General features: G+C 42.7%; 2 protein-coding genes across 2 annotated transcripts in view; one reads left to right on the top strand and one right to left on the bottom strand.

Annotated features, from left to right (window-relative positions):
- The window catches only part of DNAJB6 (DnaJ heat shock protein family (Hsp40) member B6), a 261352-nt gene that overhangs the window by 193793 nt on the left and 45587 nt on the right, over nt 1-21972 (bottom strand). The window lies entirely within an intron of this gene.
- Nucleotides 1-21972, top strand: part of LMBR1 (limb development membrane protein 1) — a 49668-nt gene that overhangs the window by 1701 nt on the left and 25995 nt on the right. The window contains exons 2-5 of the mRNA XM_053467715.1: nt 6692-6764; nt 7806-7845; nt 8521-8660; nt 11697-11800. Coding sequence (XP_053323690.1) covers nt 6692-6764; nt 7806-7845; nt 8521-8660; nt 11697-11800 — 357 coding nt within the window. The remainder of the gene's footprint in view (nt 1-6691; nt 6765-7805; nt 7846-8520; nt 8661-11696; nt 11801-21972) is intronic.

Raw genomic sequence — 21972 nt, 5'->3', positions numbered from 1 at the left:
TAAACAATACATGATACAGGGTCAGCCAAGCTTTTCCTGGAGCTCACTTGGTCTGGTTTCTTGTGACCTCAACTCTCGTCATTAGTAAAGAAACCCAATTGAGCTCTTAGACTCTGAGAAATCCCTCCAAGTCACCCAACGTCTTGTTGAGTGCAGCGCTTACTCACCTCACCAGCCCTTCTGTATTTAACCCATGCAAACCTTCCAGCTCTTTCTTTTTGAGTTCTTTTTGAACCCATCTTGGAATCTTGCATCATGCGGTATCCTTCTGGGAATAATGCTCGTTTCCCAGGACCCATCTGCTTACCTTCTTATCATGCTTACCCGTGTATACAATTTAAAACTTGTAGATGAAATAGATGCCCGTCGTGTTGTGAGACGTGTGTGTGTGTGTGATGTACACCAGCTGCTCCTCGAGTGTCCTGAAATTATAATAATCGATGTGTTTAAATTCACAACAAATTCTTCTAGGTGGACCATCTGTGAATCCACAAATTGTCCAATACAGGAGCTGTAATAATGTTGGGGTTTCCGATATTGACGCTGTCCTGATTGTTCTTTCTTCCAGACACATTAACCAGGATGTTCCGTTTCTTATATACTTCTTAAGACTTCAATCGTTTTTCCATATTAGGAGCTACTTGAACGTTCTGCCTTGTACAGCAACATTATCTGCTGACCTCCGTGTGAAGTTGGTGAGAAGTACATCATACAAAATTACCAAAGAAGTGATCATTAAGCTTTGCTCAGGATGGACGCCCCCAGTGTGATGCTGTATTTTTAGAGTATGAGTAGTGTGCGGAAACTTGGGGTTCATCCATCTGTGAGTGAAGATCATGGTCATCGTGGGATGACCGCCTCTGCAGTGCCTTATACTGGCGTTACGCATGCATTGGCAAAAGTCCCGACATCCCACCTTACTAATGTTGCCCTGTGACCCATAATCGGGCAGTTACTCATTAGGGGTCCCATATTTGTTTTTTATGATGCTCACCTGAAACTTCTGAAACTACAAGGCACTGTAAATGGTGGCTTCATAACGCTTGGCCCTTACAAAGGATACACTTGGCACGTACTATGATCTTCAAGGTTGTACATTCGGCAAACATGCCAAGAGTTATGTGTTTAACATTCTATGACATTTAACTAATGAAGAGACGGATTAAAAAAGTAAATAAATTGCTTGTCTCGCGGCAGCATTACGGTAAGGACTCTCAGTGCTCCTCTACCAAATTGTATTTGTGCCGGTAATAGTTGGGTTCATCATCCTTTTTTTTGTAGCCAGCAGATACATGTGTCCACTAAACTGTAACAAGAGGTGAGATAACACCTCTCCTATCTAAGACATCTCTATAGGTCCTGAAAGACTATCCTAGGAGAACCTTCTTCTGCACAATGGATGATCAAGGAGATAGCCCCGCATAATGCAGAGTTAAATCACCCAGATGAGTTTAAGGAAGTCCTCTGGTGGAAGCCAATTGCCTCTAGCAGACATTGGACGGGTGGGAGAGGACAAGGGACAATATTTTAGGGAAGGAAGCTAATTATTCTCCTTTGCCACAGATGTCAGCTTCTCTAAGTCAAAATTGTTCCATAGTTTAAATCAAATATCTCCAAAACAATTAGACTAATAGGGGGGATTTAATGATTCTAAACGATCTATTGGTCACAGTCCCACTCTAGTATTCGCTATGCGGTGGTGACACTTGTGATAGTAATAACGTTTCTGCGGTTGGCCGTTCTTATCTAGTTTCCTAAAATGTTCTGTTTAGTAAATAAGCCTAATAATTCGCGGCACAGTGGAGCTCTATTCTAAATTGGCGGTAGAGTTGTAGTAATCGTTATCTGTCTCTTTCAGGGAGCTTTTCTTCCCACAGGAGACTCGAAGCGCTAGGAGTGCAGCCTCAGCTTTAAATAGTACACGCGGTGTGATAAATAATTGTTACTTCTACCTGTCTCAGCTATTTACTTTATCGACCTGGCGATGACGAAAGGCTCGGCCTCGATTGCCAGGGCTAGAGCTGGCGGCCTGGAGGTTATCTCGTTGTATTAGTGGAATTTAGCTGGAAGCTCGTAGGTTTTGGCATGGAAGTCCAGCCTGGCAGGTGTTTCTGTAACTGAAAAGCCTTTGAGTGTATAGATGATCTTGAGTTTCACATCTTGTAGCTTTTAGGCGGGGGGGGGGGGATTTTGGGGTCTCGCAGTCTAAGAAGCCCCAGTAATCATAACAGAGAATTCTGTTTGACCCAAAGTCTCGGAGGAGAAGCCCTTTTACCCTCAGTCTCCGTTTCTTCTTTGTCTTGGCAGCGGGGCGGCCACTTTCCATCTTGGTCCTGCCCACTTGGCCTTTAATGGGCTGGGAAAAAAGGCAATCTGGGGCTAGCCCTGCCCCCTATGCGTTCCTAACCCCACCTCTTGACATGGCTCTTGACATCTTCAAGAAGCCGCTCCCGCAGAAGAAGGATGGCTGCGGATCACCTACCTTTCAAAGTTCTCGGGTAGTAATGGCAGCTCTGGTTTGGCACAAACCCTTGAAGTGGTCCAGCGGCTTGGCCGTCTCCGGCTCAGTCTTGCAGAACTTCAACCCGTGACGGTTCGCCCAGCTGTGTTGGTATCGGAAAAAGCCGGCTTTTGTCAAATGGTATTTTGAGCCGTTGGGTATTCATCCCTTAAACGTACGTTCGCTAAGCCGGGGTGTTTTTTTAAATGTTTATTTCTCTGCGTTGGCTTGGAGGCCACGCGCCGTGCTCAACGTGAGTCATTAAAATGTTACACGCTGTTTCTAATCGTGTCTGAGATCCCCACGGGGGGTTAACCTGCATATGTAGTAACCTCCTGGGTTTCCTGATATTTACCTATTTATCTTCCATAAGATAAATACCGTATCAAGAAAAACACTGGCAGTAAAATGTAAAGCCCTTTCCTTGCACAGACGTATTAAGTACGCTAATTACAGTCGAGAAAACGTAGCTGGTAAAAGTTGCCCCTCTTTAATGTCTTCTTATTTATTGTCCGTTTAGGAAGCAGCGCATAGTTGAAATTGTTTTTTTTGTTTTGTTTTACAAATAATACAATTTAGGTGCATAGTTTTTAAATGCTTTCTAGCCCCATTTCCAGCATATTTCACTGCCTATTAGGATGATCGCGATCACTTTTATTTATTTTGAACCGGTCCTTATGTGCGCTGTTTGGCACAAATACATTAATGTTCTTAAAGGGGGCGTCTTAATTCTACGCGAATCTCTGCAAAACCGTTCAAGGAGTTCAATATTTGCATCCATGCGATGGGCCAACCATGATCAGTATGTCGGGGCCGGACAATTGTGAGCAAGGTAGCCATTACTCCTAAGATCTTATTGGTTTTTGGGGGTTCTGTTCTCTATTGATCTTTATGGAAATGTTCCAAGTCAACTGGTAGCATTTTAAGTAAATTTGTCCAGCCCTGGATTGCTTTCCACCATATTTTGATCAACTGATTTGAGATATTTTATCTCCTGGACTTAACATAACCCGTCTTGCAGGGGAAACACGCTAAGGGTGACAAGTTGAAGCATAGAACTTACCTGCACTGCAACATACCCCCCCCCAATATGTCGGTTGCCCAAATCAGGACACCTCTTTTGGGGGAGTGGTTGCTGGACTGACCTCACTTGGCTGATCAGAGGATGTCACCCAAATGACCCATGTTCCCTATGGGACAATGGAGTAGGTACCTGGGATGGTGGGGCGATGGCCGAAAATCTGGACTGTTGGATTGGCGAAAAACTAGGACTGTTGGTTGCTTGTTTAGTAAATTGACCCCAATGTGTGAGTAACCTATTCATAAGGCGTAACCTTCTGCATAGATTAACAGAAAATCCATTCCCATCTACTTTCCCTTGTAACTGGAAAGATGTGATACAGTCTAGTAATTTCCTAATACCGCATGTGCTCGATTATAAGATGACCCCAGAAACTTAGCTTAGATCTTTATGAAACAAAAAAAAAAAAGAGAGAAATTGCCTGAATATAAGACAATCCTATTGGAAAAAATCAAAACCACAGTTTTTGCTTTCGTCGCTATCACACTCCCACTCACTCAAACACTCACTCTCATACTCCCTGTCAATATCTCCTTATCTTCTCCACCGACCACTTCCATGTCCCTGTCTTCTTTTCCGCAGCTCCGCTTCTTCTTCTTTGCTCTTCTTTCATCTGCTTCTCCCCGCTATCAGCTCCGTTATCCTGGTACTTAGGCAAAAGGGACGGAGACACCACTCGGTGGACACCCTCTCCCCCACATTGAAGTAACGAGGGAAAGGCTGTCCCCGTGGTGCGCTTAGTGCCGCCGTTCCAAAAGGCCAGAATATTGTGGAGGGATTCACAGAGAAAGAGAAGGCCAAGAAGAGGCAAGAGCAGAAGCGGAGCTGCGGGAAAATGGGACACGGAAGCGGTCGGCGGAGAAGGTAGGGGGACATTGAGAGAGAGAGAGAGAATAAAAAAAGAGCGTGAGAGGGGGACAAGCCCCTAGGCTTAGTCTGCTGTGCGGCGGTGCCGTGGATTTAACCCTTGCCTTATAGTCGAGCAAATACAGTGTTACGGATACAACAGTATTTTAGCCTGAGCTTTAACAGAAACCAGTGACCTCTTGTTTTAATTTTCTGTTAAACGCTCTGTAATTCCGAATATCTGAGGGCCGTTCATTCTGCCGTGACGTTAATTGGATGTTCCTTTGTAATTTATACCCCCAAAACTTGGCTTTATTTTATTCATTGCGGAATTAATGAATGGCACACCAGAAATTAATGGCGTTCTGTGCGCGTTGTCGGAGTCGTCTTTGTCTGGGAATTCAACGCCACCAATCTTCGCCGGCCCCATCGTGAGATAAAAAATCCTTGGGCGTCTGTCAGCGTCGAGCGTCGCCGCTTTCACGGAAAGATGCATTTTTTTTTTATGTAGATCTTCCAGTCTCTGAATTACTTTCGACAAATTAATCTCCTCCGCTGGTACTGAGAACAAAAAAAGGGAGCAAATAATTCTGCCTGATGTTTAAATGCTTTAATCGGCTTTTAAAACTGATTATTATCTCCTCTTTCATGTAGATATTTCGCCGGTAATTGATAACCTGAACTGACGCCCGGCTTCACGCGTTTATTGGTAGATCTGACCTTAATTGATCGCCTATCACATAGCAAAGCGAAGCCTTATTACGCAGGGTAACAATTATCAGGAGAGACCAGGGGAGCTCGGTATGTCCGGCTCGGAGGAGAGAAGAGAGAGAGAGAGGATTTAACACAGGACAGGAGGGAAGATTATTTCAAAGGAGAAGAAATGTTAGAAGAAGAGGTCATCATCTAAAACTAGAGAGTCAGAGGCTTAGATGTAGTGTTACTTTACAAAGAAGGTGGTAGATAAGTGAAATAGCCTCCCAGCGGACATGGTAGAGGGTAATATAGTGAGGGTATTTAAACACACATGGGATAGGCCAGGGGTGTCCAACCTGCGGCCCTCCAGCTGCTACAGGACTACATCTCCCAGACTCCTCAGCCAGCCCCTTAGCTGAAAAAGCATTGTGGGGGGTGTAGTCCTGCAGCAGGTTGGACACCCCTGGGATAGGCATATGGCTCCTGAATCTAAGACGAGACCAACGACTGATGAAGTCAAGAGGTCACCATTCAGACTTGAAGGAAGAATTGTCACCTAAAGCAGCAAAAGGGGTTCTTTACAGTAAGGGTGATAAAGATGCGGAATCCACTACATAAAGAGGCTGTGCTGTCAATGGATGCCTTTAAATACAGACAGCGCAGGGCACACAGGGGTGTAACGATTCGTGATAGTTTGTTAATCCAGTTTTGGGTTTTTTAGGGCTTCTCTCATTATTAATGGTCAGTGATGTCATTTATGGGATGCGTTGCTACTCGCCGTTTTTAAAGGGGGACTGTCCCCCAGGTGAGATAATGGACCAGTTCTAATAAAGCATGCTGGAGCTCTCCCATCCGCCCATCTCCAACTAAAAACACGGTTAATAAAATCAGAAGCAGTGGGGTATTTTTTAAACCTATACAGGTTTCTTTTGCCTGAATAGATAATTTCTGGCTATTGTACATCAATCGTCCCTGCCCCCGATAATTTCCTACGGGACCTTGTATGCCTTTTTCGCTGTAGGAGTGTTGATTGGGCCGTCCAGCCGATTACTTTCCATTTCCTTCAGTGGAAAAGTACATTGTGTATCGGCTGCCCTGTTCGGCTATCGTATCCGGCAGATGTTGTTTGTATCGTTATTGTTTTTGTATTTTAAATGGGAATCATCTGCAATATAATAATCTTTTAATCACCTATATTATGTGTTGTTTTTTTTTTTTTTTTTTTTTATGTATTCTTTGTTGAGAGGGTAGTACGTAAATGGACCATCCACCCAGCAGAAGTGGTAGAGGCTAATACAGTGCGGGGATTTCTGACTCCTGAATCTAAGACAAATCCAAGGACAGATTAAGGTCTGAGTTTTTATCCCAGTAGGACCGCTTCCCACTGGACGCGGTTGGTGGTTATTAAAGCTGCTGTTACACTGAATGTGAGCCACATGAGGCTTTGCGTAAAGCATGGAAGGAGAGACTGATCAGCGTATTATTTATTCATCGTCCCGATCGCCTTAAACTGCTTTTTGATTTTTTTCTCAGTGTTACCTGACCATCTTTTCTTTCTTATCCCCTAGATCTGCTTTCTGATGTTTGCCATCCTGTACATTGTGTCGTACTTCATCATTACTCGTTACAAAAGGAAAGCGGGTAAGCGTTTCCCTACATGCTGTGCGTATAGTAAGTGGGGGGGGGGGGGTCGGCCCACCTGTTAAATCCTTCCTCTCCCAAATAATAATAATAATATATTTAATTTAATAAATACACTAACATATTTATAGAGTTTTGTTCAATTTCTATAAAATCAAACGGAAAGATGACGTCTTGCGGGCTCCAGTTCCTATGACCGTAATCTAGAATGAAGTTTATGGAAGTTTTATTCTGCAAAAGCGGGCTCTCCTCTCCATGAGTTATGTGCGTGATCTATCTGTACGTACGACCACAGTTATTAAATACATTGACTAAGAGCGGTCAGACAATCGCTTTGGTTTCCATTATTTCTATCATTTGTTTTGGCCTAAAAGGAGATTTCTTTTCCTCCATTCTTTAATTTTTTTGTGTGTTTTTTTTAACATGGTTCTTTGGACTGTACAAAGAAAAACAAAGCACTTTCTTTCTGCCCTTAAAAAATAAATAATTACGCAAGCAAGCCCAAAATATAACTGAGGAATCGGGGTTGAATGATATGTAAAAAAAAAAAAAAAAAAAAAAATGTTAACAATCCAGTGGGATCCTCTAATTAATGAAAGTCTATGGAGCGATGGACTTCATTAGCATTGCCATAAAGCATCAGCTCAGTGTGGTGACTGAGCAAAACAAAAAATATCGCATGACTGACAACAGTGATGGCCTCTAGGTCTGCAGATAAAAGAAGTTGGAGTAGAATTAAATAAAACCCGCTATTTTGTTATTAGTAAACGCCATGACTGCATACAGCACTGTATTTATTAATATTGTAGCCGCAGATCTTATGGCGAGCCCCACCAACAGCCCATTATGGTTGACGCTGATCATTTTGTGACCCAGATACCATCATAAGGCAGCGAGGATCAGTCTGGAACATATCAGCCCCTATCAGCCTTGGGTGGTTTCTGACAGCACCTGCATAGAAGGGATACAGTAACCTCACTGCGCATGTTGTTTGTTGGATTGATAAAGTGCCTTTATTGTGTCGTTCGTTTGTGTTTTCAGATGAGCAAGAAGATGAAGATGCCACAGTCAACCGCGTTTCGTACGTATATCCTATCTGCTATTGCGATTCTCTTTATGTTTATAATGTACGTTGCAGCAGAGCGGTCCCTTTAAAACATAACATTATCCAGCAGCCTCGCGTAATGGGTTCTCCCACCGCCGCTCTAGAACAGGGAGAGCCAACAGGCAGATCCTCCACTCCCAAGAAGCTCATCCGCACTCCAACAGGGTGTGAATCATGAATGCTGCAGATTCACAGCCCCCCCATTATATTAAAATATCGTCTGTGTCGTAATTCCTCGAGGCAGTAAATTCTGATGGAATGGAGTAAGTGCTTCGTTATGACTTCGCTTACTCTTTCTGTTACTTGTAACATGGAGATGTGGAGGGCTTCCTGTACCTGGTCGAGACCCTATTTCGGTAAAGCACTGAGCGCATCTACAGCACCTCCCTGCTTTATCCTTCTGGGAGTATTTACCAACCTAAAGAGGGAGAACCTCCATCTTTCCATGTTACAGGGAACCGAAGCTTAGAAGATGATGTAGATGAGCACGTAATGAGCAATAAAAGCCAATTCTTCCACTTTAATGTTGAGTCTGTAAATTGGATAAATTCTGCCTTTTTTTTTTAACCAGCGAGAATTGTATCCAGCTGTGATCAGTAAAGCTCTTTTACTTCCTACTCTAACGGACGGCGATGTTTTTTCCGTTTCTAGGCTTTTCCTTTGCACTTTCACGCTGGCGGTTTCAGCCGGAGCCGTCCTTCTGCTTCCCTTCTCCATCGTCAGCAATGAAATCCTCATGTCCTTTCCCAAGAGCTACTATATCCAGTGGCTAAACGACTCCCTGATCCATGGTCAGTATGTCTTGGGTTCTGTGTGTGTGTGTGTATATGTATGTATGTGTATATATATCTCCATCTTATTTGATATTGACACCACTGGACTAATACGGTTACAACATATATATGGATATATATATATACACACAATATATAATGCACATATGTACTGTATGTATGTATGTATGTACTGTGAAACCGTCTCCCAGCAAAGGTGGTAGAGGTTAATACAGTGTGGGAATTTGATAGACACAGGGCTCCTGAATCTAAGATGGGACCAAGTACTGATTAAGGTTTGGGTCTTTACATCAGGAAAAACAAGCAGACTAGAATGGGTCTGATGTGCCATAAAATTCTGTCTCCGTGTTATAAAACGTGAGTAATTTTTTTAAACTAATATATTACTTGGTAATGTAAGCAGGGTCAGGGGTTCCCTGCCCTGTATATGTTAGCTATTGCAAACATCAGAAGAGCGCTAACCCATCAGCTACAGTCTGCCAAAAGAGCAGGATTGCTGTTCGTTGCATTTTGTGGCATGTGTTGGCGCGCTTCACAAAGTTTGGTGACCGTTTTGTAAAGGTGGTTTTATATATATATATATATATATATATATATATATTTTTTTTTATATACACGTAGGGGACCTTATAGTCCAATTTTGCAGTAAAGTTTCCTCACGGTCAACTTTTTGTCCCCTGGGCTTGGAACTTTCATATTTAATGTAAATTCCATAAACGGCAATACGGAACTACTGACCTTGCTGACAAATTTCTGCACCTTTTACCGAAAGCAAGGCTCTAAAACCATAAGAAAATTGTACTGAGAGAGACCTCTGTTATACGGACTGCTCCATAAACCCCTCAGTATTGGTCATTTTTGCTGTGGGATGGATCATTAATAAAGGAATAATTGCTCGCGTGTACATATTGCTTGGGCTCAGGTGCGCCACCTAGTGGCAGTAACCACAACTGCATTGGCAATTGCTGATAAGGATTGGTTGCTGTGATTCTAATTTTATTGTATTTCTTAGCAACTTTGTTTAAAATTCTTTTTTGTTTCAAAAATGTTTGCCCCACTTTCAAATCCCAATTTGGGTAACAAAATCTTTATTACCCTGTTTTCAAGTAAATTTTTGAGTATATATTTCTGCTCGAAACTAGTTTTATAAATGTCCACTAGAGGGCGCTGAGAGAACACGGAAGAGGCTATATGTATCTTTATGAATATCCGAACGCAAACCAGTGCGCTAACCCACACAAAATGTATCGCCCACCAATAGGGATATATCTCTCCCAAATCTGTCAAGGATGGATCAGATATTAAAAGCAATAAAATTGGTCTGATAAGACCTGACTCCGTGTTAGCGGTCATCCTGACACTCTAACTTTCCCCGCAATGTGTTTCGCCTCTCCAGAGTCTTTATCAAGCCTCAAGGGCTATTGATGGGTAATATATTTTTGGAGTTGTGGGTTAGAAGACTGATTTTATTTTTCTTTTTTCTTTTTTTGTTACACTAGCTGAGACGCTAGTGTAATTGGAGCAGCTTTCCTAAACACTGACTGGCGCGGTATACATATCTTTCTCGTATTCTCTTTTCTTGTATATGTATCTTATCCACAGAAATGCATTCTAAATGGTAACTTTCAAAGAAGCCAAGATCATCCTATTATTATCTGTATCTTCTATTTATGTTGCGCCATCATATACCAGAGCGCTGTACAACTAGTGCTTCAGACAATGACAAATATAATATAAATAGAGACTAAGTCTAAGAGGGTCCTAGAGTTCCTTTAGTCCTCGGCTCCTTGTGTCCTTAAGCATTTTCATTTGCGTTATTAGATTTAACCCTTTACTCACAAGACTCCTGTTTATTTTGTCCTGCTGAAAAATTATGTGCCAGAAATCAGGTCTAATATTTGTAAAAATGTCTAATTCTAGAGAACAACCAAACTTAAACTGATTAAGTGTTAATAAGTTAGTTGTTATTGTAAATGGAATTAAAATATTTCAGCATAGTGACCATGGTGTCCTGTTGTAACTATAATTTAGAACCAGTTAAAGGTGAACTAGGAAATTTCTGTAACATAATTGCAAAAGGGGTTTTCTAATGATCAATTAGCCTCTTAAACTTAAACTTGGATCAGCGAATACAACGTGCCGTTGGAACACAGGAGTGATGGGAGTGATAAAGGGCCATTGGAACACAGGAGTGATGGGAGTGATAAAGGGCCATTGGAACACAGGAGTGATGGGAGTGATAAAGGGCCATTGGAACACAGGAGTGATGGGAGTGATAAAGGGCCATTGGAATACAGGAGTGATGGGAGTGATAAAGGGCCACTGGAACACAGGAGTGATGGGAGTGATAAAGGGCCATTGGAATACAGGAGTGATGGGAGTGATAAAGGGCCACTGGAACACATGAGTGATGGGAGTGATAAAGGGCCATTGGAATACAGGAGTGATGGGAGTGATAAAGGGCCATTGGAACACGGGCGTGATGGTAGTGATAAAGGGCCATTGGAACACGGGCGTGATGGGAGTGATAAAGGGCCTCTGTACGCCTATGAAGAGATTCCATTAAAAATCAGCCGTTTCCACCTACAATAGTCATTTACAACATTAACCCTGTCTGCGCCGGATTTGTGATCCATTTCATGTTATTTTAACTGACAAAATCTGCTTTTCTTTCAAAAACAAGATTTGTAATTGACCCCAAACTTTTGAACAGCAGTGTGTGCAGGAGTTGCCTTTTGGGGGGTAATTGTACAGTTGTAAACAAGCTTTAGCGCTAGAGGCTCGTGTTCGGTCTCCGAACTTCCTGCTGAGAGGATTCTAAGGCATTGTGGGAAATGAAGGCAAATCTGCCTGCACCTTAAACGCAGCAACACAGGTGATAGATGATGATCTGTGATAAATTCAGTTATCGTTTTATCACCGATCTGACGGTTCTCGTTTAAAGCCCTCGGAGTGCTCATGATTTTAGAGGTCTGCATTCTTTTTTCGGAGTTCTGTAGTAACCATCTTTTTTTTTTTTTATTACGTTTGCAGGTTTGTGGAACCTCGTGTCTCTGTTCTCCAATCTGTGCCTATTTGTGTTGATGCCTTTTGCGTTTTTCTTTCTGGAATCAGAAGGCTTTGCTGGATTGAAAAAGGTAACTTCTACAGAATGTCTATACATCTTTTTTGGGGGGGCTTTTTCTGTAAAGAGAAATTCATATTTTTATACCATATCATCGTAATGCTGCTGGCAAACTTTAGTGGATTTTAAATTTTTAGTCTCACCATGTTAAGTTGTTTAAGTTTTAATCAGTAGCCTTGTTTTAGAAAATTATAAAAATAAATATTGAAAATTTCTGCTAGCCCATTATGTGCTTACATGGTCAGTAGACTTTTCAGCATGGACCAAAAATGATTCGGACAACTTTTTTGTTTTGAGTTTGGTCTCTTCCTTTTCGGACAACAAATTGCATTTCCTGGGCTTTCAGTTTTTCTTCTTTTCTTTTTTTGGTCACTCACTGTAAATTACGCTCTGTTACTCTCAATGTCTCTGTGAACTCCTAGTGTTTCCACAGCCCCGCTTCTTGTTCTCCGCTTCTTTCTTCTTCTGTGATCCGCTCTGTTATCCTGGTGTCCTGGAGCACTTCTGCATCAGGGCGGAGCCTCTGTGATCACCACTGGGACAACCTCTTCCCCAATCCTCCAATCAGGTTGCCCCTGGTCCCTGTGGTACGTGCCGCGGCTCATCCTTGATGCTGAAGTGCTCCAGGAGGCCAGGGTAACGCAGCGGATCACATGGAGAAGTGGCTCATCGGAGAAGAAAAGAGACTGAACCTCCATAGACATCACATTCCAGGGCTTTACAGCCCTTACTGTGAATAATAATGTTATCTGGTCCCTTCATAGGGTTAAGAGGTCCTCTTACACAGATCTTACCTTTTATACAAATGTATTCCTCCATCATGGTAGCCTAATGGTAGCCAGCCCCCGGTCCCTTACCTGATTTTGGACTTGTTACTCACAAAACCCTCTGACTGGTACTTTTAATAACTTTTCTGAATTTACCATAGTTTACCAGTAACTTTGCTGTACCGCGGTTACCCGTTTATTGAAAGAAATGCATTAAAATGGCACGCTTAAGGAGACGGGGGTCCGCGGGGCTGTATCCATCAAGCAGTTAAGAGAGTTGCAGCAGACCGGAGACTTTCTACGGTTGTATAAAGAGATTGCAAAAAATGGCGATCCTGTATCTCAGATGAAATCTGCTAGGGAAATACGATTAACTGAAATGCTTCTTTGCAGGTCTTTTGTTTGTGATGATTTATCTTTCATACTATGAATAATATAGTTTTATATGATAAGAGGTTTTTCCTCACCTTATTTATTATAAATTAGTAGTGTTTATGTTGGTCACGTAGCTATCGTACTCCTGTGCAAAGGATCAAGAAACTACCCCTCATTGCCTGCAGAGGGAGCTCTAAGCCAGGGTTTGAAGCGATCGTTTGAATGGATTAGGTTAGGCAGCAGTCCGCGTGTTATTTTTTTTTAGTAACAAACAGTAGAATGTTGCTGGAAAGTAATTCAGTAAAAGAAAAAATGCAACGCTATAAAAATCCAGAGCAGGTGTCTTCAGTAAGATGATCCAGCTTGGGTTTTCCTTGATAAGCAGAGAGTGTCAGGTTGTATTTTAAGTTATGGTGGGTAAAGGTGATGGGAAAACCCTTCCATTTAAATTTAAGGGGTAGTAGAAGTATTATTAAACACTCATCTACAGATGCCAGACAAGCCAGAAGGCTTGTTTTTCCCTCCGAAATCTCATGGTGCTGCCACAACCACAAGGGATTCTGGGTAGGCGCATGCAAATATGGTTAACAATGATCACCTTTTGCCTCTACATCCACTTTATACATGGATCCCTTGAAGGTAATTGCCCGCTGTACAAGACAACCTTTAGACAATAGCTAGATTACCACTCATGGACAGCTATATCGTGCTTAGTGGGACTCGCCAGCATGAAGTTGTGATACTGGCTTTATACTTGAGGCTTGGGGTAGCCAAGAAATACCCACCATAACTTATGTAATGGTAAAGGTGATGGAAACCCTTCCATTTAAATTTATGGGGTAGTAGAAGTATAATTAAACACTCATCTACAGAGTTATATAAGGAAAGGTTATTGGGGGTTTTTCAGGTTAGGTGATGTGAAACGTCAAAGACCAACCCAAGAGGATCTGCTCAGATCTTCTTAGAGAAAAGAATTGGCTAAGATCTTCATAGCGCATGTTTAATGGATAACGTGAAATGCTTTATCTCCTCTCAACTGTAGCAAACTCATGGTTTAGTAAATAACTCGAAAGGTTTCTAGCTGTTCCTTTTAATGAACTCGGTTGTGCATTTGATCATGTGACACTGAGACCCATACGTATCCAAGCTCCTGGGGGTCCAAAACCTACAGCCACCCAGATTTTGATGGGCTCTGTTATTATCTACATTGTAATCATAGGTTCATATGGACCAGAAGTGCATAATGTAGTTCTTTATACCTTTTTTATAGTCTGGTTTTCTCTGCTTGGGTACCTTCCTGTCCAATCAGGAGGCAGCATTAGACTCCGTTACCTTCCATGTCTACTCATTATATTTTGGAGTTTTCAGGCGCGTTATGATGTCATTATCTTGTCTCCCTATGATGTCTAAGCCTAGTTGAGATGGATAGCGACACTCGCCCCTCTACATTTGAATGAAGACTTCAGGATAAAATGTTTGCTGCTCATAATGTGCTTCCCGCTGTTTAATACTGCAATGAACGGCCATCCAGACAGCCCTCCGTCACCCTCCCAGCTCTTACATTTTAGAGTTCAGTAGGTGTAGTAACCCATCTAACAGCATAGGTTAAAATAAGCAATATATATATCTATTAGAAGCCTACTTTATGCATATTCCACGGGTTCATCCATCTTCCAGTTCTTAGGATCTGCACAATTATTCCTCCCCATTGCTAAATTGCTGATTGGCAGGATGGAATTGATTGGTTAGATATCAGTAGAGCTGAAACAACGAATCGATAAAATCGATAATAATCGATAACGGAAATCATCGATAACGATTTCCGTTATCGATTAATCGAGTGATCAATTCGTTGTTGGAGCACTCGGCTCCTTTTACTTACCTCCGCGAGCGTTCCCCGCTTCTGCTACACGCTCTGCAGTCTCCGCCTTCTTTTAGCTACGTGACGGATGTGACGCGTTCCGGAGGTAAGTATTCTTCATGTCTATGTGCACGGATCGCACAGAGCCACTCGCACAGAGCGAATCGCTCTGTGCGAATGGAGCCACTCGCACAGAGCGGTTCGCTCTGTGCGAGTGGCTCCACTCGCACAGAGCGGTTCGCTCTGTGCGAGTGGCTCCATTCGCACAGAGCGGTTCGCTCTGTGCGAGTGGCTCCATTCGCACAGAGCGGTTCGCTCTGTGCGAGTGGCTCCATTCGCACAGAGCGGTTCGCTCTGTGCGAGTGGCTCCATTCGCACAGAGCGGTTCGCTCTGTGCGAGTGGCTCCATTCGCACAGAGCGGTTCGCTCTGTGCGAGTGGCTCCATTCGCACAGAGCGGTTCGCTCTGTGCGAGTGGCTCCATTCGCACAGAGCGGTTCGCTCTGTGCGAGTGGCTCCATTCGCACAGAGCGGTTCGCTCTGTGCGAGTGGCTCCATTCGCACAGAGCGGTTCGCTCTGTGCGAGTGGCTCCATTCGCACAGAGCGGTTCGTGAGTGTGGGTGCAGGGCAGAGTGGGGGTGGGGGTGCAGGGCAGAGTGGGGGTGGGGGTGCAGGGCAGAGTGGGGGTGGGGGTGCAGGGCAGAGTGGGGGTGGGGGGTGCAGGGCAGAGTGGGGGTGGGGATGCAGGGTGTGAGTGTGGGTGCAGAGCAGAGTGGGAGACTGGGTGCAGGGCAGAGTGGGGGTGGGGATGCAGGGCAGGGTGTGAGTGTGGGTGCAGGGCAGAGTGGGTGCAGGGCAGAGTGTGAGTGTGGGGGCAGGGCAGAATGTGGGGGCAGGGCTGGGTGCAGGGCAGAGTTAGAGACTGGGTGCAGGGGCACAGTGCAAAGTGCTGGGTGCAAAGTGCCAGTGCTGGGTGCAAAGTGCCAGGGCTGGGTGCAAAGTGCTGGGTGCAAAGTGCCAGGGCTGGGTGCAAAGTGCTGGTGCAAAGTGCTGAATGCTGGGTGCAAAGTGCTGGATGCAAAGTGCCAGGGCTGGGGCAAAGTGCTGGGTGCAAAGTGCTGGGTGCAAAGTGCCAGGGCTGGGTGCAAAGTGCTGGGTGCAAAGTGCTGGGTGCAAAGTGCTGGGTGCAAAGTGCAAAGTGCTGGGGCAAAGTTTCTTGAACAGTAATAGTCCACCTCTTTTCAGAATGTTTGGGGTTATTTTGTTTCATAAATATTGTGTTTGGGTTCTTGTACTTTGAAAATATTGTTTTTTATTACATCATAACAAAATAAGAATGTTAATGTAAATTTTAAGTTGTTTTTTAACATCCAGTTCATTAAATTCTTTTAAATAAACGAAAAATTTGCATATTGTTTTTTTTATCCGATTAATCGATTAATCGAAAAAATAATCGGCCGATTAATCGATTATTAAAATAATCGTTAGTTGCAGCCCTAGATATCAGCTTCATACATGTTATATTTTTTGCTTCTTTATGGTGCATTTATCACATAACTGCTGTGATTTTTATTTTTTTGTTATGGGACAAAATATTGTAGCGTTATTAACCCTATATTGGCCTCACATACCAAACAGAACCACTCCTCGCATTAGTTTAGTTCGGTCTTTTGTGGGAAGGCCTTCTTTTAACCGTTTGGCTAATGACCGCTCCTCACTGAAAGATACGTGCCTGTATTTATTGTTTTTTGGGGATTAGTGTGTGTTTCTGGAATGCCGGGGACTGCACCTTCTCCTTTCGCATTCCACTGGTGTTCACAAATGGCTGTTGCCTCTCAGGAATGCCTGAGCCCGGCGCAGGTAAAACCCAGACACCATCTGACAGCCGCTCGTTTCTCTTCCCTCGGCTAATTGCCTGGAAAGCTTTTGAGCAAACAAAACCTGATAATCTCTCCAGCGTGTGAACAGCATGGCAGTATCCTCTACCCCCCTTGTTGGTCTGTTCTGTAATACCTGAGCCACAGGTTTTCATGCTAAGGATTTTTTGTTGTCAAAGTTGTTACCTTTTATTGGGCCAACATAGAAAAAGATGTAAAGTTACATAAGCTTTTGGGACCTCAGAGGTCACTTCTTCAGATGGATATCTCTCTCTCGTCTTCCCTATCTTATTCTCTCTTATTCTCATATTCTCTCTCTCTCTCTTTCTCTCTCTCTCTCTCATATTCTCCTTCATTCTCTCCTATTCTCTTTCTTTCAGTTGCTCTTTTATTCGCTCTTATTCTTTCATTCCCTTATTCTCCTTCATTCATTCCTCATTCATGCATTCATTCTTTCATTCATTCATGCTTTCATTCTCTAATTCTAATAGAATATATGCTAATACCTGCTCACACTGAAATGGCAAAAGAAAGGTCTAAAGGGTGGTTCTTAAATATTTAAACCCCTCTACCAACTACTTTCCTTTTGATTTGAAACCTAAATGTATTAAAATATTTTATATAGGAGCCACATTCACCTATATTATTTTCCATACCACCAATCACTTCCTACCATCTACTTTCTCTCTTGGACAGTACCGGAGCTGGCGGTTCCATAACGCTCTGTCCGCAATAATGTTTGCTTCATAATTTTCTTAACCCGTTAACCACCATATAATATTACATGACCATGAAAAGGTAATATGTCCCGAGGTTTTTGCAGCAGCAGCAGCACGTTTCCCTGCACATAACCGATGAAGTCGACGAGCTAAAAACCGCATCTCTCCGGCCAGCTCCACCTTTAGTGAATAGACTTTATCTTTGGATGTCTATGTACTTGTGTTCACCTCCTGCCTTGACTTTTGAAATAATCTTATTTTAACCCTTGAAGTGCCAGGTGCAATTTAGCGGTTTTATGGTTTGCAAATTATTCTGGCAAGCTTGTAACATTAAGGGTCCCAAAAGGTACTAAATTGAAAATTTCTGCATTCCTCCTCTTACTGCCCCAATATTTTATCTGTGTGTGTATATGCATATGTGTGTGTGTGTGTGTGTATGTATGTATGTGTGTGTAATATATATTTACGGTGTGTGTGTGTGTGTATGTATGTGTGTGTGTATATATATATACCTCCAACAGGTTGCGTTTCTATTGCCTTAATTATATAACGGGGGTGAATGAGTGGATCTTAGCCCCCAAAAATACGACTTCATTATCGCTTATTGTAATGGAATATCCTGTGCTTATCAACCAAATCATCATATTAACAATCGCTCTTAGAATGTATTTTTGTGTTAAACCATACTTATACATTATCTTTATTGGTTCGCTGCTTTAAATATTTAATGTTGCACCAACCTGTCCCTTCTCCCGCAGCACCTATAACTACCCCCTTAACTAATGTATTTAATTATGAGTATTCAATTTAAGCTATAGGGACTGTTCATAGCAATACAAACCGGCCCAAACCCTCTGCTTAGTTTCTCACTAAGCCTGTGTGTTAATGCGACTGGACATTTTAGGCCTTAAGGGGTTGTCTATGGCCTTTTAAAGGTCTGAGATGGCTTTTTCGTGCTCCCTATGATTTTGGTTTTATAGCCACCAGCCACCGTCACCTCCTTCTACCCCTCCGCTTTACTGTATCCCCGAACCGGAGGAGAGCACTTGTAAAACTTGGGATTTATATTAGAAAATGTGGTATGTATCAGGGATCTTTCGGGGGGTATGGAACATATCGCAGCTCGGAACATGTCGAGGTCGTTTTGTCGCGCAGTAAACCCGGCGGGTGTATTGACTCACAAACAAAATCTAAATGCTAAATAGATCTGGAAGACTTACGCATATGAGCCTACCTAAACATTTGTTATATATAAACCGTGAAAAGCAGAATCGGAAGTAAATGTTTGTCTAGTAGATTGAGCATGTATAACATCAAATCGAAATCATTATATTATGGGGGCAAAAACAAGAACTGTTTTAAAAAAGAAAACGACTCAATAATTTCTTCTAAGAGAATTAAGAAGGAGCAGGTGACAAGTAGGTCTATCCTAAGAAATCGAAGGGTCATGCAAAAGAAAAAGTCATTACATTCTGTTGGACTTTGAAAACCTAAAGTGAATTTAAAAGTGACAATATAATAAATCTATTCATCGATGAATCCATCCTCATTTAGTGGCCACAATGGCCAATCCATGGCATATGGCCAACTGGTTGACCAAGTATAATGAAAGCTTCAGTCCACCACAGTCGGAATGCGTTAGGCACCCATGTTCCATGTTGACGTTTAAGACCAGAACGTAAAGTGTCAGCATTCTTGATTGTTAAGAATATATCAGTATAAGGATATTATTATTTATTGATGTTCCTCAGCGCTGTGCAACGGGGGGGAACAAAGCAGGTGAGGAGAGCCCAGCTCCAACGTCTTAGACGGTCTCACCCATGTAGACCATGGTGAGCTGTGACCTCTTGGCACGTTCTATGGAGAACAGCAATGCAGTGGTTATGTGGTGGGTTCTTTGATAAAGTATTAAGGCACTTTAAGGAAAAAAGAACCCCACGTGCCTCGTGTAGATAGAGCAGTCCTTGACTTATCATTTACTTTGTCCCAACGTGCACCGTATCTGTAATAATAGTCTAAATGATAATTCCTTTTTTTGTTACATAATTGATTATATGACATTTTCAGTCGTTCCACATTTATTAACGGTACATCCCGTAAGGTGTCTCGCATCCGCAGCCCCCCCCGCTCCCTTTTTTATTTTTTTTATCAACCTTCATACTGCAAGTTGTTGCATAAAATTGAACATGAACGACAGCAACATCCTGGTTAATTACTCAAACGATCCAGACATCCCCAAAATGTTGAGTGGGATTAAGAGGTTAACTTCTAAAACATCAAACGAAATTGCCTGACAATAAAAGAAAATCGCTCAAAAAAATGTAAGGTAACTTCCTCGCTTAATTAATTAGGTGGGCCAGGTGGAAGCAGAGAGGTCGGCTCTCTATAAAGCTAAGAAACATGACAGCGCGATGGAGGAGGAAGAAAGTTTTCTTTTTTTTTTTCTTTTTTTAATATGCTTCTATCCTGTGTCACAGTTTGAAATTGTCCTGGTTTTTGTCCCTTTTGGCAAACTTACATAAAAGTGACCCTTTACTGTATTTTATGAGCAGACGTCGGTTTTTTTTCTTTTTGTTTTTTTATTTTGTTTTCTTTATTCGCCAGCTTTTTTTAATTCCATTTTAAAGAAAGCCCGCCTCGCATGGAATTCTTTCATTATTATTCCTTGTTTTTTCAGCGCGGATCATCCATAAATTGTTGGAAATTGAGTGATTAAGGAGGCCCTGCTTAGTGTTACCGACACATACAGGTTCTGGGTAAATTTTTTTTTTTTCCACGGGTGAGAGGAAATAGTGCACCGTTTTTAAACTATACAGCCGACCCCTGCCGGGTTGAACATTGATTTGATGTAAATGTTTTTTTGTTTTTTTTTTTGTACGGAATGGATCCGTGTTTTTACAGCTATTGTTAGGAGTCCAACGCGTTTGACCTTGAGTGTGTAAAAGAAATACAGGGCCCAGGTTTAGGCTATCTCGGGGGTACTCATTTTGGTTTTCTTGGTTTCTATTCAAACGTGAAGCTATTAGGAGTTGTTTTTTTTTTTTATATACACGCTACTGTTCAAAAGTTTGGGGTCACTTTGTTTTGGAAAGAAAAACAAATTTGGTTTATTAAAATAACATGAAATGGGTCAAAAATACGGGGTTAATGTTGTAAATGACTATTGTAGCTGAAAACGGCTGATTTTTAATGGGATCTCTTCATAGGCGTACAGAGGCCCTTCATCACTCCCATCACTCCTGTGTTCCAATGGCCCTTTATCACTCCCATCACTCCTGTGTTCCAATGGCCCTTTATCACTCCCATCACTCCTGTGTTCCGATGGCCCTTTATCACTCCCATCACTCCTGTGTTCTGATGGCCCTTTATCACCCCCATCACTCCTGTGTTCTGATGGCACGTTGGGTTCGCTGATCCAAGTTTAAGTTTAGAAGACTAATTGATCGTTAGAAAACTTAAGTGACCCCAAACTTTTGGCCCGCGGTGTATTTTTAAATGCAGTCCTGTATCATGCTTTCCTGTGGCTCGCTGTCTCCAAGGTTTCGATATAGTACTTAGTGGTCAAAAGAAGTTGACGCTTTTATGTTTATTGTTCCACGAGACATGCTGCGAAATTTTGAGTAAATTTGTTTAAAAAAATGAAACATAATGCTTGGTAAAAATAAATTAACAAATGAATAATAAAAAAAAAAAGCCAATCCAGGAGCTAACAGTCCTATCGGATACTTGGTATCACTGGCAAATGTTCATCTGTAACAAAAAGTACTTAATGTATTTGCAGCAGCAGAGTGTATAGAATTTATTTTTTTAGAGCTTCTTGATCCAAGGAGAAATCCGATTGCCTTTTGGAGTCAAGAAGGAATTTTCCCCCCTGATGGCAGAATTCGAAGAAGCTTAATTAGGGGTTTTCTCTCTCTTTTTTTTTTTTTGCCTTCTTTAGGATCAAGATTAGGAAGGTTAGTTGGAAGGGTTGATCTTGATTGACTTTTTCAACCTTATGTACTCTCTTACCAGTGGCGGAACTACCGGGGTCACAGGGGTCGCGACTGCGACTCCAGTCAGGGGGGGCCCAAGGGGTGCCGAGCGGTTGCTGAAAACGACCGCTCGGCAACTCTTGGGCCCCCCTGACTGACAGAAACTCAAGATGCCTCTGCTCCCCGCCGCTGCTGCTGCCGTCGCCGTTGCGCTGCCCAGCGTGCAGTGTTGGGAGCGTGAGGCGTTTGTCTCGGGTGCATATGACGTCCTATGCACCCGAGACAAACGCCTCACGCTCCCAACACAGGAGTTGACGGTAAGTGACCTACAAAGGGGGGGTAGGGAGGGAGTGGGTAGATCGTGAGAAGGGGGGGAGGGAGTGGGTAGATCGTGGGAAGGGGGTGGTAGGGAGGGAGGGAGAGGGTAGATCGTGAGAAGGGGGGCCCTTAACAGATTCTCGCACCGGGGCCCTGAGGTTTCTAGTTACGCCCCTGTCTCTTACTAATGTATATATTCATAAATCTCACCGCTTTTATGACATCTTACGGTGGATATGGGGGCCGCTAAAAGGCATTGCTACCTGCTGTTCTCTTGGTCCTGTTGCATTGCAG

This window comes from Spea bombifrons, chromosome 5 (genome assembly GCF_027358695.1).
Source record: "Spea bombifrons isolate aSpeBom1 chromosome 5, aSpeBom1.2.pri, whole genome shotgun sequence".
NCBI lineage: Eukaryota > Metazoa > Chordata > Amphibia > Anura > Pelobatidae > Spea > Spea bombifrons.
The sequence above is the reverse complement of the archived record's forward strand: the minus strand, read 5'-3'. Positions and strand labels throughout refer to the sequence as shown.